Below are 26,745 nucleotides of genomic sequence, written 5' to 3'. Positions count from 1 at the left end.
TTTTCTTTAAGTGACTTGTATCTGCATAGTTATTTTGGATCTGAGTCCCCTTAAAATCCCCATTATTAGCTTCACCTTTGCCTGAGTCAGTCCAGTGGTTGTAACCCGGCAGGTAGGGTGGTGTGACCAGGAGGGACAAAGAGAAGAGGAAGAAGCCAGTGGTTCTGCCAGCTGCTTAGCTGGCACCTCTGCTTTGAAGGACCACACCACTGACAGTTTATGTACTCAGAAAAGACATCTCTGTCTTTGATGTTACTTCTTTTTCTCATCCATTCTGATGTACAGACTAGAGGTCACTGAGTTGAGACTTCCTGCGGGATCTACTCTACAACATCCATGAGTGATGACCCCCAGACTTACTTGAACGTTGGAGATTAGACTAGACTCTCTAAGGCCTCTACCAGCCCCATGACACCACATGTTGTGTCTAGGAATCTGAGTGGTGCAACTATCTTCAGGATGCCTACAGTCTAGTTGGAGAAAGGAGTGTTGTATAAAAGTAATTATGGCATGTCTTATAGTACTAGATAGGACAGACACAAGGGAAGCCTTAGATGGGGCACTTAAATCGGTCTTCAGGAGGTGGGGATGTCTTCAGACTCAATTTAGAGATGTTTTTCTTAAGTGCTAGTCAGGAGTGACATTTATTTCCAGAGATTTTCTGGGAAGTTATTAGATACTGGCCCATCAGCTCCTGTAAGATCCAATCTAGACCAAATTTCCCTAAGTTCTGAACACCAAGAAGTGTTACCCAGAGTGGGGAAAAAAGTCATCTCTACTGTTCAACGCCAATACATAAGGCCAATTATGAAAGTAAAGAATTCTAATGTTACCACTAAAGGTACTCGCAAAGGAAAACATAGACTACCACTGGTTAGTTCTCTCCCTAGAAAAGGAAAAACAGAATATATTACGAGCCTTAAAATTGCTGTCAAGGGAAACAAAGAAGAGAGAACATAGACCAAGACTCACAGATGGCAGATTTTTGCCACTTAAATAAGTAGAGTTTGCTTCTGTTTTTGTTGTTGTTGTCATTGTTGTTTTCTTGTTTTGTTTTTGAGTGTTTCCTCCTTGAAGACTACTCTACCTGATGGCACTCAGTTTTTGGCTTTGGTGGATGCTGATGCCATTTGGCCATAGAGGGCAGTACCTCCTAAATCTGGTGGTGTATTGGAATAACCTGGGGAGCTTGTTAAAAATTCAGATTCCCTGGCTCTGCACTGAGATTCTTATTCAAAAGATCACAGTGGAAGCTAAGACTGTATTTTAGAAATGTTTTTTATTTGTTTGAGAAAGAAAAGGAGGAGCAGAGAGAGAATCCCAAGCAGGCTCTGCACTGTCAGCACAGAGCCCCACACGGGGCTCAATTCCATGACTCTGGGATTATGACCTGAGCTAAAACCAAGAATCAGATGCTTAACTGAGCCACCCAGGCTCCCCAAGACTCTGTGTTTTTAATAAGTTCCTCCAAATGATATTCTTGCAGTCTGTAGACCAGTGTTTGGGAACCACTAATACTAGGACATGGAAACAGCTAGTTGAAGAATCGGGTGAGATTGAGAAGATGGTGAGTTCAGTAGTGAACATGCCAGGGGACATCCAAGTGAAGGTATTGTGTGGGCAGTTGGTTATAACAGCCTGGAGCCCGGGAGAGAAATTTAGAAGCCATTAATATTTGGATGTTATTTAAGAAATGGGAGTGGGTGAGATTATCTAAGTGGTATATGTAAATAAAGAAACACAGAGGCCAAGGACTTGGCCCTGGAAGTTTCCTGCCCCTAAGCCAACTTGGCTCTTAGATTCTTTTTGGTATGTTGTGGTAGCCAGTAAAGTAGTTGAGACAGCGAGAGTTACCTCTTGTCTTCACGATCTTACCATCACATTCTATAAGGGAAATCAATCACAGATCTCATTGTACCACACTGACATTTTAAAATTGAACATTAATTAATAAGAAAATTAAAAACAGATCATGAGAACTGTTTTCATGTAGACTTGAGAATGTCCCATCGTTCTGTCCTTTCAGGTGCTTTGACCACCACCCTGAATGAGTTTCACTTAAGACAAATGCCTAGAACTCTAGAGGCAGGGTTTTCTTCCCTTAGAGCTGGCATCAAAAACTAGAATTCCCTGATGTTCAGAGCTGGCTAAAACACCATTTAGCACAGGGCAAAAACCTTTCTTATGCGCTATTAATAAAAAGAGAGGCTCTAAAATAAATGTAACCATTTGTAAACCTTGAATACCTTTAATATCACCATGTAGAACCCCTTTCAGATATTCAGAATGCTATTTAATAAATAGTTCATCAGTTAAAACCCACTTCTGCAATTCAGTATGCTAATTAGCAAAGCATCAGCTGTTAATAAAGACACAGATAATGGAAATGCTCATTATATATGTCTCTGGAGTATGGCTTTCATGATTAGGATGCCAGCTGACCACCCTGAACTCCAGCATATTTTATTAGGATGCAAGAAGCACTTGGATTGTAACTTAATTAAGGCATTCCCCCTAATATCACAATATGCATTTGGCGATTTTCTAACATAAACTGAAATCATAAAAGATGGACCAAAAAAAGTAAGAGTCAGAAGATAGGGCATGGAAGCCATGAGTATAGAGCATTTTAAGAAGGTCAAAGTAGTTAAGCTTCAGATGCTAGTGAAAGGTCAAGAAATAAAATGACTGCAATGACTCCATGACTTTGGCCACAAGAAAGCTATTGTGGCATTGATGAGAATGGTTTCATGAAGCATGGTGGCTGTGGGAGAATACTGTGGCAGGTGGAGTAATGGAGGGGGGTAGATACAGCAGGTAGGCACTTTTTGTAAAAAGTGAAGAAGCAAGATGTGGGGCAGAAACCAGATAAGTTTGAGACAAACTTTCTGTCCTTGTGATTTTCATTTGTAGGTTTAGAGACGGAGGAAGCACGTACATGGTTAAATATGGGAAGTAGCGGTAGAGAAAGGTTGAAAAGCCAGGAGAGAAGGGAAGACCAACCTATCCAGGCCCAGCGGTGTTCATGTGGAGGTGATAATTTTAACCGAGAAGACATCACTTCCATAATGCTAGATGGGAAGGAAGTAATTGTGAGTGCGGGGTGCAGTTAGGTCGAATTTGTATTTAGATGGGTATTTGGTGTAGGCCGGTGTGTATTTTGTGCATAAAAAGGACTACTCAGGCTTTTAATATGGTTTTAAACAATTAGTGTTCAATGTATTAAGGTTATAAATTCAAAAATGCAATTCTTCCTAGACTTTATGTTCGTCTCACGAATCTTATTCTATTTGGAAGTCTAGCAATATTGAACACTTTCAAGGGACTTTTGATGAATGGTTTGTCCTTTTTACCAACTTAAATATGTTCAAATATCTTTAAATTGTGTCTATACGAATTTAATGTATTCTGTTTTCTGTTTAAGTACCTCATTTATCTACTCAAACAAAACCTTGCTGAGTCCATAGAAGTGCTATAAATCTATTAAATAATGGGTTGGACCTAAAGACCTGTTAGATGCCAATACTATGCATCAACTTAGGAAGATTTCAACTTAAATCATAAGTCTAATCATTTAATTATTCATTTTAAACTGTCTTTTTAAAGTTTCACTCTAATTTCTTAAACAATTGTGCAGAAAAGACCAAATATGCATAGAAATATTAATAGCATGACTTTGATGCTTTAAACCTTTCTATATTTAATTTTAAACATTCTCAGAGTTGAATGATGCATACTCACCAAGGAAAAAAATTACCTGGAAATAACTGAGGCCATTTTTAAGCAAATATTTTGACAGAACTTCAGGCATCCAGAGCAATTTACATCTTCGCTGAATGTCACACTGAGCCCCTTTTTAGAGCAGCTATGTCATGAGTAACAAAACTTAAAAAGGGTTTGGTCTCACAGATGCAAGCTGTGTGTAGTACCTAATTCTTGATTTACTTAAGACATAGGATAACCAGGTACCTATGTTACTATCTAATTGTTAAAGTCCTTTGAATTCAATGGAATTCTAATATTTGTGCATTTTTTATGTCTAATGATACATGTAAATTTGATAGCGTAAAATAAATTAATGTATTTTTTATTTAATGATAAGGACCTTTAAATGGAACACCAGATATGTAAATATCTTTTCTACTTAAAGAACTTTGAACGTGATGGAATCCTGCATTCTTTGTATTCTTAGGACCACACAACAGCTGTGGATGTTTAAATGATCTCCAGTTGAGGGGTGCCTGGGTGGCTCAGTCGGTTGAGCGTCTGACTTCAGCTCAGGTCATGATCTCACGGTTCGTGGGTTCGAGCCCCGCGTCGGGCTCTGTGCTGACAGCTTAAAGCCTGGAGCCTGCTTTGGATTCTGTGTCTCCCCTCTCTCTGTGCCCCTCCCCTGCTCATGCTCTGCCTCTCTCTGTCTCTCAAAAGTGAATAAAGATTAAAAAAAAATTTTTTTAATGATCTCCAGTTGAGTTTTGGGTATCCCTCTTGATCAAGCCAAGTCTGATTTTGCTCTCTAAATGAAGTCATAATGTTCTGAGAGTTTATGAGCAGGAACAGGAAGTTAAGAGTTTCCATCTGGTGGCTTCTGTGTTCTCTGTGAATTAGGATGTGAAGCTGACTGTTTGTTTGCTTTAAGTTTATTTATTTATTTTGAGAGAGAGAAAGAGAGAGAGAGAGAGAGAGAGAGAGAGAGAGAGAGAACAAGTGTGGGAGAGGGGCAGAGAGAGACAGAGGGAAAGAGAAATCCCAAGCAAGCTTCATGCTGTCAGCGTGGAGCCTGACAGGGAGCTCGACCTTGAGATCATGACTTGAACTGAAACCAAGAGTTGGACTTAACCAACTGAGCAACCAGGCACCCCAAAGCTGTTTGTTAAAGGAGGTGAGGGCTACATGGGGTGAAGGTGAGAAAAAAGTTTTAAAATAACCATATTTGTTTAATGAAAGATCTGAGTAGATCCATGCCCCCTACTTTATAGACTCATAAGCCATTTAAAGCAGAGACAATACTCAAGATGAGAATTCATGTTGAACATTTAGTTTATATGGTTTTTATATCAAATGTGCACATTTAGTCATTTGAGTATTTGCCATTGATAACAAATTTTCTTTGCAGCTGATCACGAGGTCGCAGCTCAATGTCAAAGGAGCTTTATTAATAAAGCAATTGAAGCATTTATACTGCAAAATATTCTAGACTCATTTAACATTTATTTTCATTTGCTAGTCAATTACCAGCTGTCAGAGCATATTAAGTATTATAAATCTGAGTCAAAAGCTGTCACCCCTAAGTGTATTAACTCTCCCTAATCACATAGGTAGTGATTTGTCCTGTAAAAGAATGATATTAATCACCAACTTACATCTGTCTTCATGATGGTATAAAATTGCCACTGGCTTCCATTGCAAAAGTGAAGTAAATCAACGTAGACACCAAAAATGAAAGCAGACAGTCATGAATCATGAGTATTTCCATTCATGTTAACAAGCTCCTCATTGTTTCCAGGCAGAAATAAATGTCAGCCAACTTTCAAAGCTTTTTTGCTTCTTAGTGTAAAAAATGTAGATGATGATGATCACTAGTTAACATTGATGGAGTTTTTATTATGTGCCAGGTATTATGCTCAAAGTTTTATATGAATTATTTCTTTTAACATTGACAATAATCCTGTGGGTTTATTGGCTCTTATATTTATGGTTCTTACACTACCATACCTTTCATTTCGTAATGAATAAATGATAGCTTGAAAGACTTGAATAACTTGCCCAAAATGGGAGAGCCTGGAGTCAAACCCAAGCAGTTTAATTCCATAACCTCTCCTCTTGACCAGTATTCTACAGTGATGGATGGTGTTTGATATTTACTAGGTGAATTGGTTAAGAATGCATTTGGGTACAAATAACTAAAATCCAACATATAGTAGCTTACCAAATAGCAACTTATTTTTTCTGGCTTAACAAAAAGAATGAAGACAGGCGGCTACTCATATTGGTTTAGTAGCTCAGCAACGCCAGGACCAGTGACTCTGTGATTGCCTGAACTTTCTCTCATGGCAGCAAAAATGGCTGCTTCAGTTTCAAGTACCACGTTTATATGCAGGGCAGGAAAAAAAGGATGACGGTAAGAGTTGGCACCAGCCATAACTGTGTAGTTTCTCATGAAAGCAAAAGCTTTCCCGTTTATATCTCATTGGCTAAAACCGTTTGACATGCCCACCCTCATCTGCAAAGGTAGAAGGCAGCAGGGAGAAGGGGGAGGCGGAGGCTGATGGACCAGCCTTGGGTCCAAAGTTATAGGCTCTACAACCTCCGTAGGAATATTTCACTGAACTTTCTCTTTTTTTGGAGTAAAGAGCTGTGATTCTCTAACACCTCATGTACTACTCCGAATGTATTCTTGCCTCATTTTCTAGAATGTATTCCTAAATAATAAGGGAAAGCTGCAGTTCCACTAATTGAGTCAGGGCTCATTGGTTACAAGCAACAAAAACTATTACACACTGAAGAAAATGGGTGAATTTCAGTCATTTATTCAACAAATAAATGTATTAAGTACTCACTGTATGCTATGTACTCTTCCAGGCCCTGGGGATATACCAGTGAACAAAACATTTAAAAAAGAAACAGACGGACAGACTTACTGACTATGCAGGAACCTCATGGAACCCAAAGATAGCAATGCGGTAGGGCCTTGAAGAGGGACAGGAACCAGGGGCTGAGAAGCTGTCAGGAATTCAACAGCTCTCCGCATATCTCCTTCATCTGCTCACTCTGATTTCTCTTAATCTGTAGTCACCATGATGGATAGAATATGGTCCCCTACACGGCCTGATTTTTCATCTTCTATTCAAGCAGCCAGCTCAAGCTGAACCAGAGTCCCTCAATCTCAATCCAAATACTTAGGCAGAAGAAGTTGAATCCACAGAGCTCGGGGACAGTGAGAGATATAGTTACAGTGGTCACTGTGAGTGGAGTGGACACCTTGAACGGCATCTACCTCAAAAGGCTACCTGTTGCTGCTGCCCACCCCCCAGCTTATTGGTGCTCTTCTAGACACTTTGCCCATCATCCCTCAGAACTCCCTCCTCTCGCCCCAGAGGTTAGTTGCCTCTAACCTGGAAGAGGACATTTGCTTACCTATGTTAAAGTTGCCCAAGTTTTAAACTTTTTCAAATCACTTTGCACCCTAATATAGTAAATGTTTTTCCCCTCACAAGCCTCGTCCCTATCTTCCAGATAATGGGATATTTGGGTCTTTGTTAACATCAAACTTACTTCAAGCAGAGCCCTCAGAAGCCAACACCACTGCTAATCAATTTTGTTCCAAAGTATGCATTGAAATATGGGTCGGTGTATTCTGTTACGGCCCTTATAAATGCGAAGCCAGGGAGATATGGTTATTTTTTTTTAACTTTCTTTTTGTTTCAAACCAATGGGTGTTTTTTCACTCATGCGTGTACTGAATTGCTAACCTTGGGGCTAATTTGTTTTTCTACAGGCTGTGGATTCCCCATCACGTGGAGGGGGATGGGCAGGATGGGGCTCCTGGGGCAAATCTCTGCTCTCATCAGCATCTGCCACAGTAGGTAAGAATTATATGTTGCATTTGAATGGATAAAGTTCAGAAGCCTAATAATAGCATTTGACATTTTGATCATCCCATGTACTGATAGAGTTTAACATTAGCCCATGAGATAATAAGAGCAAATCATTTTTAGTGCTTGCAGCTCTAAGTACTTCATGTATATTGATACATTTTTTCCTCAGAATAACCCTACAAAAGAGGTATTTTGGGGGGGCGTCTGGGTGGCTTAGTCGGTTATGTGTCCAACTTCAGCTCAGGTCATGATCTCATGGTTCGTTTGTTCCACCCCAATGTCAGGCTCTGTGCTGTCAGCACAGAGCCTGGAGCCTGCTTCGGATTCTATGTCTCCCTCTCTCTCTGCCCCTTCACCACTTGCACTCTGTCTCTGTCTCTCTCTCTCTCAAAAATAAATAACCACTTAAAAAATAAAATAAAATCTTTAAAAAAAAAAAACAAAGCCAAAAGTAGCTGGGCTGAGATTTGAACCTAGTAGTATAGATTTAACCACTATATTATATTGCCCCTTAAAATGTAAGATTTGAACTCTTATAATATATTCTTAAAGTTTTGTCCTTATCATCCCACCAGAATGTTTTAAAATATACAACTAACCTACTCTGTGAAAAGATTTGGAGTATTTCAATAAAATATGCAGGTATGAAGGATAGAGTAAATATCCCAAGGCTGATAGAGTTAACTGTAATTGAGCATTGACCTTGACTCTGAGCTTCTTGGCTGCCAGTAGATTATCAATATTTCATTGAATGATAAACCAAAACTTAGTTTATCTAGATAAATTTATTTTCTGGTGTTAAATTTTTGAAGACATTTCTTGTATCAGCTCTGTGTGTACAAAGAGAAAATATAATGGACAGTGTCTTCATCAGCATAGGTTTGGCAAGTATTCTTCGTGTGACCAATTCTTTTTTTTTAATTTTTTCTTTTAGATTTATTTATTTTTGAGAAACAGAGTGAGACAAAGGGTGAGCAGGGGAGGGGCAGAGAGAGAAGGAGACACAGAATCTGAAGCAGGCTCCAGGCTGTGAGCAGCACAGAGCCTGATGTGGGGCTCAAACCCATGAACTGTGAGATCATGACCTGAGCTGAAGTCAGACGCTCAACCGCCTGAGCCACCCAGGTGCCCCTTGTGTGACCAGTTCTTATGTGCATCTTTCATGAAAATGGAAGGAATGACAGCAACATGTCTAAGATAATTTAGCAAAGGCATTTCATCTTGAAGGTGGAGCAAATGAGGAGCAGGACAGGGAAGCAGCAGGTAATGTGGCTTTCAGATCATCTAAGTCAAGTGTTCTCAAGGTGTACTCCATGGCTGTAAGGATCTTGTAATGGGCCATAAATTGGTCCAATTCACTGGATAGGAGGGATAGGAAGGTCGAAGGTCTTTTGCCCCACTCTGATGGCCCATGGTCACAGTTTAAGGGCCAGCTGTCCAATTTGATAGAATTTAGACTGTCTGGAAGAATTAGATAGACTTCATTCCTCTCTTTCCGTGTCTGGAATATCAGGGAACTCTGGCAAGAAGGAGATGGTGGTCAAATAAATGTTGGCCTTTGGGGAGGGCCCGGAGAGCAGATTTTTTTCTGTTGCTGATTTAAGGGGCCAGGTATGCTGTGGATTCTACATACGCAGATGGAAAAATCAACCGAGTTGAAGTAGAGGAACCTGTTTGGTTTTCCAAACAGGAAAGAGTCTCTTCAAGAGAGTGAAGACAGGTACCTGCAGCCATCTTGCTTCCTAGGGAAAGCATTTGAGCTTTTAGTGGCTCTCAGATGGATCTTGCCACTGACAATATGTAGGAATGACATGCTTTCTGACCCCAAAACTAAAAATGTGGAGTCCAGAAGTTTTTGACATTTGTTAAATCGTGGAACAGTAAATAATATGGTTTCCAAATTACACAGCTCTCCTCATGGTTTATGTCATAAAACATTACAGTCTCCTGGATGCTTCCAATAGTGGTAATGGTGTCCACATCTGCCCTGGCTTATAATGAATTTGGTTCTTTGAAAAGTTCTATTATAGACCAAGGATTTGCTTTCTTGTTAAAAATATAAATATAAGTTCCTTCCACAGTAAACACTGAAATCAACTGCCCTGTGGGGAGCAGTTCAGGTGTTTTTTGTACACTTACAAGTGCACCTACCTGAATCTGCTCTGCCCCCAGTTCAGTCTGTCATTGTTTCTCACCAATCAGTGGCTACACCTGATCATTTGACTTTGTGCTTCATTGGATCCATATGAAGTTTTCTATCCAACCGCCAGCCTGTTAAACTTACTACTCCGTTATCTTCTTAGGTGTCCTGTTGTAATCTGACCTTTGCACATATATAGCCTAGTGCAGCTGTGGTCCAGTGGACTATGTTCCAAGGCCTCTGGGATTTGTTGCCCAGTTCATATGTAACCAGTAGACGATGCTGGCTTTACTGCTTAAAAAGCAGGATGTGATTCTTGTGGCAGGTCCCACCCCATACTGGTGGGCACTCATCTTTTAATTTGACCTGAAGTCAGTTTGTTAATCTATAACCTATGCTTGTATTTGGTGTTACTCTTGAAGTTTCCCTGTGTCTAAGGCACCATGAAGATGATAGATGTTGGATCTTGTTAATGTTACAACCACTTTAAATTTCTGGTGCTTCTCACCTGGCTTTGTACACTGATTGAAAAAAGCCTAGAGGCGCCTGGGTGGCTCAGTAGGTTAAGCATCCGACTTCGGCTCAGGTCATGATCTCACGGTCGTAAATTCAAGCCCTGCATCAGCCTCCATGCTGACAGCTCAGAGCCTGGAGCCTGCTTCGGATTCTGTGTCTCTGCTCTCTCTGCCCCTCCCCTGCACTTGCTCTGTCTCCGTCTCTCTCTCTCTCTCTCTCTCTCTCTCTCTCTCTCTCTCTCTCTGATATAAACATTAAAAAATTTAAAAAAAAAATAAAAGAAAAGAAAGCCTAGAGATATAACTGCTGTGGACCAGCAGGATCGCTGTGCCAGTCACTGTGGCCACTTTCTCTTTTATGGTTAGTGGAGATATGGTTCATCTGAGATTGGCATTTGCACATTGCCCCATAAAATAGCGGAATGAAGTTCAGTATAACCTCTTGTATTTGTTTCTATTGCTGTATAGCAAATTACCACAAATTTAGAGGCTTAAAACAATGTATCTTAATTATCTCGGTTTTCGTGGGTCAGGAGTTCAGGTCGGGGATACCTGGGTTCTCTGCTCAGTGACTTTACCAGGCTGAAATCAGCTGTGCCAGCTAGCTGCATTCTCATTTGATAGTCAGGGTCGTCTTGCAAGGTTGTTCAAGTTGTGGGCAAAATTCAATTCCTTGAGGTTGTAGGGCTGACACCCCCATTTTCTTGCTGGGGATTGGCCAGGGTCACTCTCAGCTCCTCCAGGCTGCCTTCAGGGCCTTCTTCAAAGCCAACAGAATAATCTCACCCACACTTCAAATCTCTCCCGTTAGGAAGGGCCTAGTCCCTTTTAAAGGCTCACCTGATAAAATTCAGGCCCACCCAGGATGATCTCCTTTGATACACTCAAATTCAACGGATTAAGGACCTTAATTATAACTGAAAAATCCCTTCACCTTTGCCATACAACTGTCACCTAACCATGGGAGTGAAAGCCCAACATTTTCACGATGACCCTGTAGTGCTCAGAGGGGAGGGGATTACCCAGGGTGTGTGCACCAGGGAGCAGAATCTCGCCCTTCCTACCCTCCCCTACCACATTTCCCTTTTCTGTTTGAAATCCTCATCATTTACACCACTAAGTCCAGAAACTTCGTATTTTTTGTGCCTCTAGCGACATGCTGGAATTGTTAGAAGCATTTAAATCTTGGCATTCTTCTCATTTGCAACCAGCAATGGCCAAAAGGCACATGAGGGAGCTCAAGCAAATTTTGAAATGTTGATGCTTCTCCTTAGAATCCTATTAGATAAATTGGCACTATTTTTAGAAGAGTAGAGCCTAAACTGGTCCATCACCACTGGTCATCACACCCCGAATAAATGCAATAGCAATAACACTGAATACCATCCCTAAGTTACTCCTAAGGCATGTTTTGGAGATTTCTGGCCAAGATATGCTGTGACTCTGTGTAGTAATAGTACCTAAAATAATAGCAATACATACTTTAAAACTGGGTAAGTATCTCCAGGGATGTGATAGAGAACTAAAACTTGTAGCATAAGGGGATGGGGGTGGGGGGCTGAAGTTACGGGTTCCAAGGCTGGAGACAGGCAATGGTGGTAGTTGGGAGATTGACTCCCAAAAGATAATATGGATCACAAGCGTCCCACAAATGGAGAAGTGCCATAGCCTGGCTCACAGCCTGAAACACAGGGTTGGAGTAGAGTTTAAAAAGTCCTGGGTGCCATCCTGGATTGTCATCTATATTAAGCTGCTACCTAGGGAATGAGAGAAGCAAGTCAGGGACACCTTCTGTTATGTACAGCATAATACCCACCCAAGACTTTGTAGCACTAATAGTTTATTATCACAAGGAAAAGAGACATTGGAAAACAGAGCACTCCCAGCAGTAGATGAGCTCTTGAAGGTTTATAAATTGTCTGTGGAAAGTAAAGAAAGAAAATAATCACACATTCCATTGCAATTGACTCCCGCTCAGAAAGCTCATGTTACCCCCAGGGTAATTCTGGTTGCAGACACAGAAGTGCAAAACACGTAGTTGGTAACAAAACACAGAGCTGTCAATTGAGCACTAGAAATAGAAGCCAATACTTCATACACTTGTTGAAAAACTGCAGTCACAGTAGTTGGAACTGTTCAGAGTTTGCAGGAGAGTACTTGGAGAATTGAAACATTGGAAGGAGGTTCTCTCTTAGAAAGGGCGCTGGACCAGGAATTATAAAGATCTGAGACCTGGTCCTGGCTGTTACTAACTTGTGATCTCAGATGACAGTCACTAACTACAACACCATGCACCTTATTTGGATTAGATTCCTTGTTTGGAAAAGTATGGGTGGGGGGACTTAAGAAATTCTAAGATTCCTTCCACCTTCCAGAATGTGATGATTCGTTAGTCTATGACTATATATAGAAGGAGAAAGATATTTATAACCCCTATGCTAAATGGGAAAACGCAAAACATGATTCACTTTTTGCTACTTTGTATTTTCGTATTTGGTCTTTTGCCTCACTACTTTGACCCCAAGGTTAAGGGAAAATGAGAAGAAATGGCCTCCCAATACTTGATATAAAATCAAACAGTTCTCAGCCAACAATTATTTCTGGAGAGACTATAACTCTTACATTAGCTCCATCCACAGCTACACTGTCATCATGTGCTAAGAAGACTTGATCACATGCCATCCGTGTCTTTGGACAAGTTCATAAAATGAAATTAAAATTGTTATCATTTGAGATCCAGGCTGAAGCCAGAATGAAAAAGGAAAATATAAAAAATAATGATTCTGATGATCATTTCAAAGCGATGCTGTGAGAACCAGATGTGATTTCCCGCCAGCATCTGAGAGGCCTGACTTTTTCCTACACGATAGACTGGTAATCAAAATGAAAGTCAACAATGCTGAAACATATACAGATAGAGCGAGGTACAAATTGTATAGTAGAATACAGCAACTTGTTTCTAGATATTACAAAAGTCCTAAATGTTTTTTTTTTTTTAATTCTAGTTTTGACAGTTTTATAAGTCTAAACACCCTTTGCAGGATACCTGAGGAGAGAGAGGTGTATCTGATGTGTATATTTTTACCTTTTCAAAATTACCATTGTTCCCCTTTCCCATCCTCTTCCAAGTTATACAGTTTTCCCCTTTTGCACATTTTAATGAAACCCTTCCACCAGCACTGTCAGAAATAATGACAGCGTTTATTCCAGAGAATGGCAAACTTGTCAAAATGATACTACAGTGAGAACCCTTAACTGGGTAAATCACTATCGATATCACATGGATTCATTTCTGAAGGTGACGTCACTGATCGTGTGAAAATTCTCCAGGATCATTAATACAGACAATTATAGGATGATAGGTCAGTGCATAGAGTTTGTTCACAATCTATGAATAAGACCGAGGGGTTAATGAATGTCTGTTTAACTGCCAGGCACGTGCTATCGGTTCAGAGACATTTCTTGTCAATTTTGAACCTAAAAAGAAGTGGGTATCTGACTACGGAGTGGACACCAAGCCTTAGAAGGAAGGCTTTCCCAGAAGGAAGGTGGAATGGATCCTCTTTTTGCTGCACTGATGTTTGCTTTAGTTGAGCACAGCCAACATCATCTGTGTTTTTCCGAACAACTACTACTCACGACTTTTTATGCTATCTTGAATTCCTTGATAGAAGTTGGAGATGCAGCCAATATTTTTAAACTGTTGTATTTCTCAGGGCACCTGGATGGCTCAGTCGGTTAAGCATCCGACTTTAGCTTAAGTCATGATCTCACCTTTGGTGAGTTCGAGCCCCGTGTCAGGCTCTGTGCTGACAGCACAGAGCCTGGACCTGCTTCAGATTCTGTGCCTCCTTCTCTCTGCCCTCTCTCATTTATATTCTGTCTTTCTCTGTGTCTCAAAAATAAATAAATGAACAAACATTGAAAAAAAAATTTTAACTGCTGTATTTGTCAAAAACTCGCCCAGAGTTTAAACTGATACAACTTTCAGAAGAGCAATTAGCATTATCCGTAAAATTTTAAATGCACGTACCTTCTAGCCCAGTAGTTCTACTGCTGATCCTTTGAAAAAATTCATTAATATATAAAAAGGTGTTCAATACAGAATTCACTCAGCAAATGCTTACTGTTCCAGACACTAAGCACTGGAGATAAGGCAGTGAGCACATGACACAAAGACCCTTGCCCTAGCAGGGCTTACATACGACTGGAAGGAGACAGACAATAGACAATATACATAATAAATAGGAAATTATATAGAGGCCTAGAAAGTGTAAGTCTCTGAGAAACATAAAGTGGAGTAGGGAGCACAGGTTAAGGTTTTAAAATGGTGGTGAGGGATAGGTCTCAGGGAGGTGATAACGCAGCAAAGACCTGAAGGAGGTGAGGGAGTTGGCCGGGAATATATGAAAAACTTAAAACACCTCAAGTATCCATCCACAGAGCATGTCAGCTATTTGGATGTAGTGCAATGTAGATGTTTGGAAGAATAATCTATGCAACCATTAAGCTTTTTTTAAGGCTTATTTATTTTTCTAGAGAGAGAGAGACAGAGCACAAGAGAGGGAGGAACAGAGAGAGAGAGAGACACAGAATCTGAAGCAGGCTCCAGGCCCGCAGCTGTCAGCACAGAGCCTGACATGGGGTTTGAATTCACGAACCGTGAGATCTTGACCTGAGCCAAAATCAAGAGTCAGACGCTTAACTGACCGAGCCACCTAGGCGCCCCTCTATGCAACCATTAAAAAGAATGAGGTAGGGGCCCCTGGGTGGCTCAGTCGGTTAAGCGTCCAAGTCTTAATTTTGGGTCAGGTCGTGATCTCACAGTTCGTGAGTTCGAGCCCAGCGTCGGGCTCTGCACTGACAGCACAGAGCCTGCTTGGGATTCTCTCTCTCCCTGTCTCTCTCTGTTATTCCCCTGCTCGTGTGCTGTCTCTCTCAAAATAAATAAATAAACACTGAAAAACAAACAAACAAACAAACAAAAAAGAATGAGGCAGGTGAGTGTTGTAGGTCAGATGCCTGGGGGAGACACAGGCAGAAGTTAGGCTGTGGAGTTTCACTGTGAAGTGCTCTCAGGATCAAGCCTTGCAGGAGAGTGAAGGATTGGGAAGCAGAACTGGGCCATCAGAGAAGCTGAACTGCAATGCAGGTTTGTCAGAGGCCTCAGTTTGTCCCCTAGGGAGCGGCGGAGGGGGTGGGGGGTAGGGTCAGGATGACTCTCCAGAGATGTCCCCCATAATGCACAGGGCACCACACTCGGCCCCTACCACCACCTGCATGTGCCGTATATTTTGAAGTAGAAGAAGCCTGGTCCAGAACACTTCTACATAGGTATATGCTTTTTAAAAATGTTTCATGAAAAAAAATCACAAGAAACAAATAAGGGTTGTTATCTTTAGAACGAAATGGGGGACCGGGGGCACAGAGAGGAAGGTAGGGTCACTTAAAGTCTTTTAAGAGCTCCAAGCACTTTTCCTTTTTGAAGCTCCTCTTGTATCACAGCAAACGTAATGAAACACAGCCATATGCCTCATTAAATATATAATTTACAGGGGCGCCTGGGTGGCTCAGTCAGGTTAGTATCTGACTCTTGATTTCAGCTCAGCTCGAGATCTCACAGTTTGTGGGATCGAGCTCCACATCAGGCTCTGTGCTGACAGTGTGGAGCCTGCTTGGGATTCTCTCTCTCAACCTCTCCTTCTGCCCCTCCTCCTCTTGTGCTCAAGCACTCGCTCTCTCACTCTCTCTCTCTCAAAAATAAAATAACATTAAAAACTTCTAAAGTAAATAAACACATAATTTACATATGACTATGTAAGAGTTGAATTCATTTGAACTGTAGCTGACCCATTGACCTAATATCACATTTTGAATACATTTAAGTAAGTATTGGTTAATTTCTATTTCCAATTTGCATATTTTCCTTTCTTTTAGAAGCAACATTTTTTTTTCAGGTCTTAAACGTTTCCATAGGCTTTTATAAGCTCATAGACTCTACTGTCTATTATGTTAGTAAGTCACCAGAAGTAGTCTAGGAAGAAAGAGGCTGGCCCACCTTCTGTTGTCTGTGATTGTAAACTCTTTGAATTTGGTCATATAAATGTTTTTGTTTTAAAAATCAACCAGATATATCAGGAAAGTGAAATTATGAGGTTTTTTAAAGTTTCTTTTATATATATCCATTTCTTAAAGAAAAATAAAGAAATGGAAAAGAAGGAAACATTGTATTAAAAATTAAAATAGGGGGAGTCCTCTGAATGAGTTAGCTGGTCCCCTGTGTGCATGGGCTTTACCATATGGGACCAGTAGAAAGTACTCATGGAGGGGCACCTGGGTGGCTCGGTTGGTTAAGTGTCTGACTTTGGCTCAGGCCATAATCTCAAGGTTCATGAGTTCAAGCCCCACATCGGGCTCTTTGCTGTCTGTGCACAGTCCACTTCGGATCCTATGTCTCCCTCTTTCTCTACCCCTCCTGGCTCACACTCTGTCTCTCAAAAATAAATAAACATTAAAAAAAGAAGAAGAAGAAAGAAAATACTTGTAGAGTTAGCCAGTCATCCAGGGTGCTGCAGAGAACTACTCTTGCTTCCCTAAGTTACCTCTTGGCAACAAATTAGTTTCTTCCTCCACAAAGAGGGGAGACCTCGCTTTAATGGGTTTTAATCTTGGTGGAACTCACAAAATAATGGCTTGGTGATATCATGTGCTTTTTGAGGGAAAAAAAAAATTAAACTGGATGTATAAGATAACACCACACAGCATCTAGGATCTGTGCCTGCACAGCATGGGGATGATTCTAAAAACATCACACCTGCCAACCCCTGACTGAAAGGGGCAGAATTAGAAGAAGATTTCACTCCAGAAGTGGCCTTTGCCTTGCTGTCTAGTCAAGGTAAGGGAAGTCCAGTAATTTTAGCATAAGCTAGTTTTTTAAAAATAAAAATTCAGATCAAGGATCTGATTTCCAAGAAGTTATAGAAATGGGACTAAAATGACATTTAATCCACTGTAACTGGCATATAAAACTTTCTTAATATAGCATAGTGGTTAAGCGTGTAAATTCTAGAGTTAGGACTGGGTTCAAAACCTGCCTCTGCAGGTTTGGGACCATGGGCAAATTATTTCATGTCACCAATATCTCAGTTTTCTCCATTGTGAAACAGGCATAATAGTATCCCTTATCTCATAGTGAGAAGATTAAATGAGATAATTTACTTTACTAGAAATAACTAGTCCAGTGCCTGGGACATAGTAAGTGTTCAAAAAATGTTGGCTGATACCAAGGGTATCATGTATTTCTCCTTGGTGATTTTATAGAACCCTGGGAGATAGATGTTACAATCCCCCTTTCAAAGAAGACAACAGTAGAGACTCAGAGGTTAAGTAACTCATGTAGATCACACAACTAATAAATGATGGAACCAAAATTCCTCCACAAGACTCCAGATTCCTAAGTTTAAGATGTTTACCACTAGGGTATAGGTGAGAAATTAAACACCAGCCAATCATTTAACATTTGCTTTAAAATGATACCATATCACAGCATATGTACAACATTATTTTGTTTTTCATTTATTTATTTATTTTTTATTAGAGAGAGCAGGGGAGAGGGGCAGAAGGAGAGAGAGAAAATATTAAGCAGTCTCCATGCTCAGCTCCAGAGCTGGTCACGGGACTTGATCCTACAACCCTGGAACCATTCCCTGAGCCAAAATCAAGGTGGGGTGCTCCACTGGCTGAGCCACCCAGGTGCCTCATTGTATAACATTCTTATCTTCTTTGCAATATTCACCTATTTTTGCTGCAGTAAGTCCAGGGGTAAAGGATATTCCATCTTTAGACCCATGGAATTTGAAGGAATTTCATCTCTTTGAGGATACTTAGGGTTCACAATGAAGTGTGAGGAATCCATGATTATACACTATAGTATTATTCGTATTTGTTGTTGTTGTTTTTCTGCTATTGGTAGAACCTAATCAGTATCTCTGAGAATGAATCACCAACAGTCAAAAGGCAAAAATGATTCCATATATTACTTCCTTGTTCTGGGCACTAGATGTCACACTAAGTAAAGTTTTAGAAGTTATTCTTCAAAGTAGGGTGTGGCATCATTAAACCTTATCTGTGAAGAACCATAGCTTTCTAATTTTAGTAGAATGCACTAATGATGTACTTTCACTAACAAAAGAATTCAGAAAGAATTGTTTATCAGAAAATATAATTGGGGCAAACTTAAATACGTGCAATTCTTTGTATATCAATTATACGAAGGAAAGCTGTGGGCAGTATTGGGTGGGGGGTATGTGTGTGTAAGTGAGTGTGTGCATAGGTGTGCGTGTGTGGGTGTTTAGGTATGTGGGTGTGTGAGTGTGGGTGTATAGGTGTGTGTGTGTGTAGGGGTGTGTGTGTACGTGAGTGTGGGTGTATAGGTGTGTGTGTGTGTGTGTATGAGTAGCTGGAGTAGCAACGTAGTGTCATGTGTGTTAAACAGACACATCCCATTTATCTGAACACAAAAATGGTATTTCCTTCCAGAAACAAAGTAACTTTTCTAGAGGCAATTTATGCGGACATACCCCTAATCATGTATGTTCTGAGATGGTGAGAAGTTGTTCTTCCCTAGGAAAAGAATCAGAGATGGTCCTCACGTGAAAGGGGTCTAGAAGGCGAAATAGGAGATAATGACAGTGTGGTCCATTAAATCCTGCATGTTCTCAAGGAAGGATGTGGAATCATCTTTCTTATATGGCTTTCTCAAAGAAAATGTAGCAGACTCCTCCCTGTCTTCTCCAACTCAGTTATGCCTTTCTGTTAGCCCTCAGAAATCTCAATGAGAATCCTATTTGAGATTTGTATGTATATTCTTTCCTTTTGGAAAATATGTGTGTTTTTAAAATATGGCAAGTAATATGGACTCATACGTAAATAGGCTAGATGGTATCTTGTAACTTGAAGGTGTTACTGAAACTTCAATAAATTTCCATTGAAATGCTTGGAATTTACTAGAAGCTGAAGAGAATGAGTTCAAGCCTTAGTTTTAGCAGTTATAGGTCATGTTTGTTCCAAGTAACTCGATAATGAATTTGAACTGTATCTAATGAGCTGCGCAGGAATATAGACATATGTTTCTTGTGAAATTAATGTTTTAAAAATTGTAAATAATGTTATTTAAGTTTCCCTGTTTTCTAGATAGTGTATAATGACAGGTGGTTTCCACTGGATGTAATTAGTCCTCTGGTAAATATTAGTGCCCTGATTATGTTAAGATCACTCTGATAAATAAAGTTACAACTGATAAAATACTACTATTTGGGTTTGGGAGTCATCTGTGTCTTTCTCTTATTCAGGAGATGGACAGTGGGTCATTTTAATGGTGCTTTCTAAGACTAGGTGGTTCTCTTTGGCTCTCAAATCCTGCCATGACTTGGGATTTTTTTTCCCCCCACATATTAATATTGCTGCCGCCTTTGGTTTCAGCAACCTGATGTTGCCTGGGTCCCTGGTGAAATCATTTTCCCTTTCTTCCTGCGATGCTAAGGGGGAGGTGAGTGCTAGTACAGTGGCATCCCAGGCTGTTTCTCCAAAAGAATTCAAAAAGCCATTTTAGGACAGTCAGTAGACCATTAATTTTTGTGTTCAGTGGGAACTTGAGAAAAGCTGTGGTTCATCATGGGGGCCTCTAAGGAGAAAAATTAATTGCTCCAGAATAAAATGTAGCCAAGACTATTTCTCTGTCAGGCCAGGGGTTGTTTGTGTGTGTGGCACACAGTGCTTGGATGAAGAGGTCAGCTCTGTGTTTACCAAATAGTTACTGAACACCCACTGTGCTGGGCTCTGGAGACTATAGGCATCTTGGCCCTGCTCAGATGGCGTAAAGCCAGTGACCTCCAGCCTGGCCGACGACTGTAGGAGCTTGCATGCGGACCGTTACTGCTTAGGACAACTGGCAGAGCCACTGGGTGCTCTTCCTGGTTTGCTCACTGATTGGACTTTTGATTTTGACATGTCAGCTCCAGACCTTGCACTCTCCGCACTGAAAGAATGACTAACACTTTGAAAGAGCATGCTGGGCCTCACCCGATTTCAGTTCGGTGACTATTAATTGAGTGTCTGTGACCGGGCTAGGCCTGCAAGGAATTCAAAACTGAATGATGCATGCCTGTTTTGAGGAGTTTAGAAAAAAGTAAAGAGGAAAAGACAGGGATCCTCTTCACAGATATCTTGGATTTGGAATCCCAGGTTGCTAAGCAGACCGTCTGAGAAACAAATGAGAGGGATTGCAAAGTCCACGCTGTTAATCACTACATGCTCTTGCAACCGGGGTATACGCCTACAGCTTACAACAGCTCTGGAACATGAGCTATTGAATTGCAGACCGTGGGTTTCTATTGTATTGGGAACGGTATTTTTATTTCCTGGCAGGTCATGGATTGACAGCAGTCAAGGAAAAAGCAGGAGCCACACTACGGATTCATGGTGTAAACTCCAGCTCTTCTGAAGGGGCCCAACCTGATACCGAAAGTGGAGTCCCTCAAAGTGAGCGATCTGTTTATCTGGGGGCTTCTTGGACTTCAGCTGTATCGCACTATGTGCGCAAATAGAAGATTTCTAAGTCCGGATCAGTAGACTGAACTCTAAGAGGATGTTTCTCTCCTTACTAGCAGATGTGGCCACAGATCAGAGTCCCACAGAAAGCCCACCCACTTCTCCCTCATCCGGGTCTCGGGGCATGCTGTCCGCCATCACCAATGTGGTTCAAAACACAGTAAGTCGTTAGCTGCTTTCTCTGTTTTCCCTGGTCTCTCCCAGTGCCTTCTTTTGATATCTGTGTTTACCCGTGACCTAGATACATCAGAGAAAAGATGGTCTTGCTCATGACTTCGGACTATGGTTTTGTTATGCTTTCTCCTACAGAGTAGGCGTAACCTTGGCACCAAAATAATAAGAGCAAATGAAATACATTTTATGTTTAAAAGAAAGGACTGCTCAGAAGGAACGTTTTCAGTCTGCTGTAACAGTGTCCTTCCCAACAGCTGCAAGGACAGCCTCCGGCTGGGGAGGAGAGAGGGCTCTTTCTTAGAGCGGAGACAGCTGGTTTTCTTCGATGGTCTATGTTTCTTTTTTAAAAAAATTCTTTTTAACGTTTATTTATTTTTGAGAGAGAGAGAGACAGAGCATGAACGGGGGAAGGTCAGAGAGAGGGAGACACAGAATCTGAAGCAAGCTCCTGGTTCCCAGCTGTCAGCACAGAGCCCGACGCGAGGCTCGAACTCACGGACCGCAAGATCATGACCTGAGCCGAAGTCGGCCGCCCAACCAACTGAGCCACCCACGCGCCCCAGGTCTATGTTTCTTAATCTTCAATTTGAAGATTATAAAGCCATTCAGATACAAAAAAAAAAAAAAATGCTGGTAAGGAATTGGAAACAACATCCCGAGATGTTTCTGAAGTGTTTCCAGATAACTAAGACCAACATTTTTCCCCCGTCTTAACCTCCCATTCCTACTCTCCCCATTCCTTAAATAACCCTAAGTTTATCCCCTGCCCCAGATCCCTGTCTGCCTCTTCAAGAAGCTTATTATTGGCAGCAAAACACTGATGAATAATGAAAAAGCGGGGAGACACCCCAGATGAGATGATACAGCTAGCTGGTCTTCAGTGTCAGGAAGAAAAGGTTTTTTTCTGCTGTGTAAAAACCAACCAACTACTTTTTCTAGAAGCATAGTTGATGTCCAATTTATTCATTCATTCATTTAAAAAACAAAAAGGTGGGGGCACCTGGGTGGCTCAGTCGGTTAAGCGTCTGACTTTGGCTCAGGTCATGATCTCACCGTTGGTGAGTTCGATCCCTGTGTCAGGCTCTGTGCTGACAGCTCAGAGTCTGGAGCCTGCTTGGGATTCTCTCTCTCTCTCTCTCTCTCTCTCTCTCTCTCTCTCTCCCTCCCTCCCTCCCTCCCTCCCTCCCTCCCTTGCTCATGCTTTGTCTCTCTCAAAAATAAACATTAAAAAAAACTTAAAAGGAAAAAAGGGAATCAGCCCTCACTACGTGCCAGGAACTATGCTAGATGCTGGGCATATGTGGACAAACAAGAGGGCACAACATCCTGGAAGACAGAGCCAACTCAAAGGCGAGTACAGTGCAATGTGGGAAGAAGAGGAAGCTGTGGACACACATGTGAAGTCGTCTTACCGGACTTTGGGGTCAGAGCATGCCAGAATTAGAAAATGCGTGCTCTTCTCCTTGCAACTCAGGGCCCTCTAGACTAAGTAGGCTGAATGAGAAGCAGCAAATGTGTTTTAGGAGTCAAACAGCAACACATGTCCAGTATGCCTACATGTGGAGGGGGTCGGGTTGGGGATGGGGCGGAGCTCTTTCATATCCCTGGTTATAAGAAATGAGTTCATCGTCTCCCTGAGTGACAGCGCAGGGCACTCTGAGTTTGTCTTCAGCACCCTCAATTCCTTTTTGCGTTCTCTCCTACCTTCTGATACTTTCTTTTCCCAAGTTCCAGACACTCCCACCAGCTTTGCCCTTAATCAAAGTCTCCATGTCCTTCTTTCTCCCATTTTATTCTCTACTGAAGTAATCCCTCGTAGAATATTAAAAGACATAAATCAAATCATGCAAAAGTATGAATTGTGATATCCCATAGTCCTTCCACAATATACGTGTGTTAAAATCTGTTTTCTGGGGGTGCCTGGGTGGCGCAGTCGGTTAAGCGTCCGACTTCAGCCAGGTCACGATCTCGCGGTCCGGGAGTTCGAGCCCCGCGTCGGGCTCTGGGCTGATGGCTCAGATCCTGGAGCCTGTTTCTGATTCTGTGTCTCCCTCTCTCTCTGCCCCTCCCCCGTTCATGCTCTGTCTCTCTCTGTCCCAGGAATAAATAAACGTTGAAAAAAAAAATTAAAAAAAAAAAAAAAAACTAGTGTTAAAAATCTGTTTTCTGATGTGAATATTGAATGGCCCCCAAATCTGAAAACAGCCTCTAAATGTCCAAGATGGAAATGCCTACTAAAGTATATTAATTCAGCGAAGTCTAATATTGCTAATGAAGCAAAAATTATGAAGATTGGAAAATGTACACAGGCAATAATATCTTAATAAAATATAATGTGTATAGTTCACGTAAGGCAGAAAAAACACAGATGTGTGCATAGTATAATTGCAGTTGTGTAGTTGGAGTATATGAACAGAAGCTGTAAAGAAATGTAAGCAGTTCTATTTATATGAACAGTTTATGTGAGTAAATCTTGGTTGTTTTGATCTTTCTTTTTTAAGGAAAACAATGGCTGACAAGAGGATTTGCAGGATCATTGTGTGATGGAACAGTTTCTAAAGGCAGCCGTATATGGAAATCAACCTGTCTTATTTCATGAATATACTAATTATAGGCAGTTATTGCTAGTTTCTGAAAGTATGCAAGGGCCATCTGAAACAGCCTGAGGGTCCCATACTCCAAGGCCCTAGATTAAAGAATTTGCTAAATTGGCAAGAGTATTTGACATTTTAATAGACTGCTCCAAACAACTCTGTTACTCAGGTTAACATTCTTTCAAACAAAAACAGTAATGGGATCACCTATTAATTTCATGTCTTAGATACGTATTCTATTCATACACATAGAGCCAGTAAAAATTAATCCCAAATATGCTTTGGTTTTTCCTAAGCATCCTTTTTAAATAATATTGTATGCCCTACAAATTATATGCCATATGTCCTTCCAAGGAAAAGAAAACAGCATTAAGTGGATGTTAAATCCCTGATGAGAAAAAATTGTGACTTCATATTGATTTTAATATTTGCACATAGTGCCTTCTGCGAGTTTCTGACTGCTGTGAAATTGCAAAAGGCAAAAGCTAATCTCATGTGATTATCTCATCTGCAGGGTAAAAGCGTCTTAACGGGCGGTCTGGACGCTCTGGAATTCATTGGTAAGAAAACCATGAATGTCCTTGCAGAGAGTGACCCAGGCTTTAAGCGGACCAAGACACTCATGGAGAGAACCGTTTCCTTATCTCAGGTGGGATTATATACTTTTGCCATCCTTTCTTTCAGTCAGTAAAGTAAATACCTTTTTATTTATCTTTTTTAATAGGTATTTTAAAGCATGTGATTTAAATTCAAATGACCTAAGACAGTAGAGAATGAAAATTGAGTTTCTAATGCACCTGTTCCCCAGCCACTGGGTTCCTCATGGGAGGCAAACGCTGTTAACAGCTTCTTATGGATTCTGTCAGAATTATCATATAGCTATAGATATGGGTATAGACATAGACAGAGGTACAGATACATATATACTTTTGCAGACAAATGGTAGCATGCTAACCACACCCATTTGTACCTTGCTTTAATCACTTAATAATTTCTTGAAGATTATTACATTTTTGCCATTTGTCTTAGTCCACACAGGCTGCTACAACAAAATATAAGACTAGGTTTCTTATAAGCTACAAACATTGATTTCTCATAGTTCTGGAGGCTGGGAAGCCCAAGATCAAGGTGCTGGCAGATTTCAGTGTCTGGTGATGGCCCATTCCTGGCTCATAGATAGCCATCTTCTCGTCTTCTCGCTGTGTCTTCACATGGTAGAAGGGGCAAGAAGCCCTGTGGGGGCTCTTTTATAAGGACACTAATCCTATTCATGAGGGCTCTACCCTCATGACCTAATCCCCTCCCAAAGGCCCTACTTCCAAATACCATCACATTGGGGATTAGGTCTCAACCTATGAATTTGGGGAGCGGGGCACCGGGGTGGCTCAGCTGGTCGTGTCCAACTTCAGCTCAGGTCATGATCTTACAGTCCTGTGAGTTTGAGCCCCATGTCAGTCTCTGCACTGACAGCTTGGAGCCTGGAGCCTTCTTCAGATTCTGTGTCTCCCTCTCTCTCTCTGCCCCTCCCCCACTGTGTGCTTTTGCACACACGCACGCTTTCTGTCTCTCTCAAAAATAAATAAATAAACTTAAAAAATGAATTTGGGGGGGGACACAAGCATTCGGCTGAAAGCATCATTGTATGTATTCCAGCTCTACTACTTTCTAGCCACATGACCTTGAGCAGGTTACTTAATTCTTCTGTGCCCTGGTTTACTCGCCTGTGCACTGGGTGCAACATCAATACCTACTGATAGCTTTGACGTAAAGATTCAATGAGTTGGAAGAGTACTGGACTCTTAGCAAACATCAGGAACGGTAGTTATTGTTGTTGTATTACTATGTGTCAATATAATAGGTGGAAATGGCATCTCATTGGAATTTTAATTTATAGTCCTCTTACTATGTGCAAGGATGGGCCTCTCTTCTCACACTTCAAGTTTTAAAGTTTTCCAACCCTCCTTGGGAAATACGATATGAAGAATTGAATCTGTGGGGCACCTGGCTTGTACAGTCGGTAGAGCATGCGACTCTTGATCTTGAGGTCATGGGTTTAAGACCCATGTTGAACGTAGAGCTTACTTAAAAAAAAAAAAAAAAGAATTTAATCTGTGTTTTGCTTACCTATAGTAGTTAAAGAAGTTAAAAGTAGTATTTATTTTCTTTTCCAAGTATAAAATCCTAATAGTGAACTTGCTTTTTCAGATGGCACATGCCCAGTTCATGCTCCACAGTGCAGACATGCTCCTGGTCCCTTCCTCCATAACAGGCAGATATGCCAGGTCTGTCTCTGCCTTCCTGAAATCAGGAGCAGCTGATACAGCCCCAGATTTCATAAATTTCATAGGCAGGACAAACATACCTTCTCCTGGCTCAACACTAGGAAGCCACTAAGGAGCCATCACTGACATCATGTTAGTGGCATTTCCTGAAAAGCTTTTGTTTTAAGCTATTTCCTCTGGTCTCTTCCAGAGTAACCTTCATATAACCACTCTGATATTATAGCTCAGGTCAGGACTTGGCAGGATCATCTAAACCACCAGCCTACCGATCCTGCAAAAGAAAATACATTTGTATTAATCAGATAATTAATACCAGATGTTGCAAAATGAAAATGAAACTAAAACACCAACCCCCAAGGATCGATGTGGCTAAGAGCAAAAAAATCTAACTTTCACTCCTGCAGCGTGAATGTCCCTGTTCAGGGACTCTCTAGATAGCTCTTTTCTGAGTCCATATCTTGTGGATCTGCCGTCCTAAAATCTTTACTTCCAGCCTCATAGAAGGGGAAGGAATATGGGAGGGCCAGGTAGGTAGGACACTTTAGGACTTCTCCCTGGAAGTGGTATACGTCACTTTACCCTCATTCCTTTGGCCACAACTTCCACAGAGTCTACCTAATTCAACTCAAGGGGCTGAGAAATATAGTTCAGCTATGTGTCTAGGACGGAAAGGGTATTTGGTGAGCATGTAGGAATATTGTTGCCACAGGACTTATATATAAAATTTATATAGATACATACATACATACTATATATTATATATATACACATGTACCTACATATAAGCCTATATATGTATCTATATATAAGTATATATGTATAGATATAAATTTC

At 41.0% G+C, this 26,745-nt stretch overlaps 1 protein-coding gene across 6 annotated transcripts in view; it reads left to right on the top strand.

Moving 5' to 3' along the window:
* Positions 1 to 26,745, top strand: part of FAM114A1 (family with sequence similarity 114 member A1) — a 76,626-nt gene that overhangs the window by 14,084 nt on the left and 35,797 nt on the right. For 3 of the 6 annotated variants that reach the window (XM_043553372.1, XM_043553381.1, XM_043553363.1), the window contains exons 3-6: positions 7,499 to 7,586; positions 20,679 to 20,792; positions 20,918 to 21,021; positions 24,144 to 24,278. In XM_043553372.1, coding sequence (XP_043409307.1) covers positions 7,499 to 7,586; positions 20,679 to 20,792; positions 20,918 to 21,021; positions 24,144 to 24,278 — 441 coding nt within the window. Of the gene's footprint in view, positions 1 to 7,498; positions 7,587 to 20,678; positions 20,793 to 20,917; positions 21,022 to 24,143; positions 24,279 to 26,745 lie in introns of those variants that run through there. The other 3 variants (XM_043553400.1, XM_043553391.1, XM_043553410.1) reach the window with 2 other exon arrangements.

This window comes from Prionailurus bengalensis, chromosome B1, assembly GCF_016509475.1.
Source record: "Prionailurus bengalensis isolate Pbe53 chromosome B1, Fcat_Pben_1.1_paternal_pri, whole genome shotgun sequence".
NCBI classification, from domain to species: Eukaryota; Metazoa; Chordata; class Mammalia; order Carnivora; family Felidae; genus Prionailurus; species Prionailurus bengalensis.
Note: the sequence above shows the minus strand (reverse complement) of the source record. Positions and strands in the feature narration are given on the sequence as shown.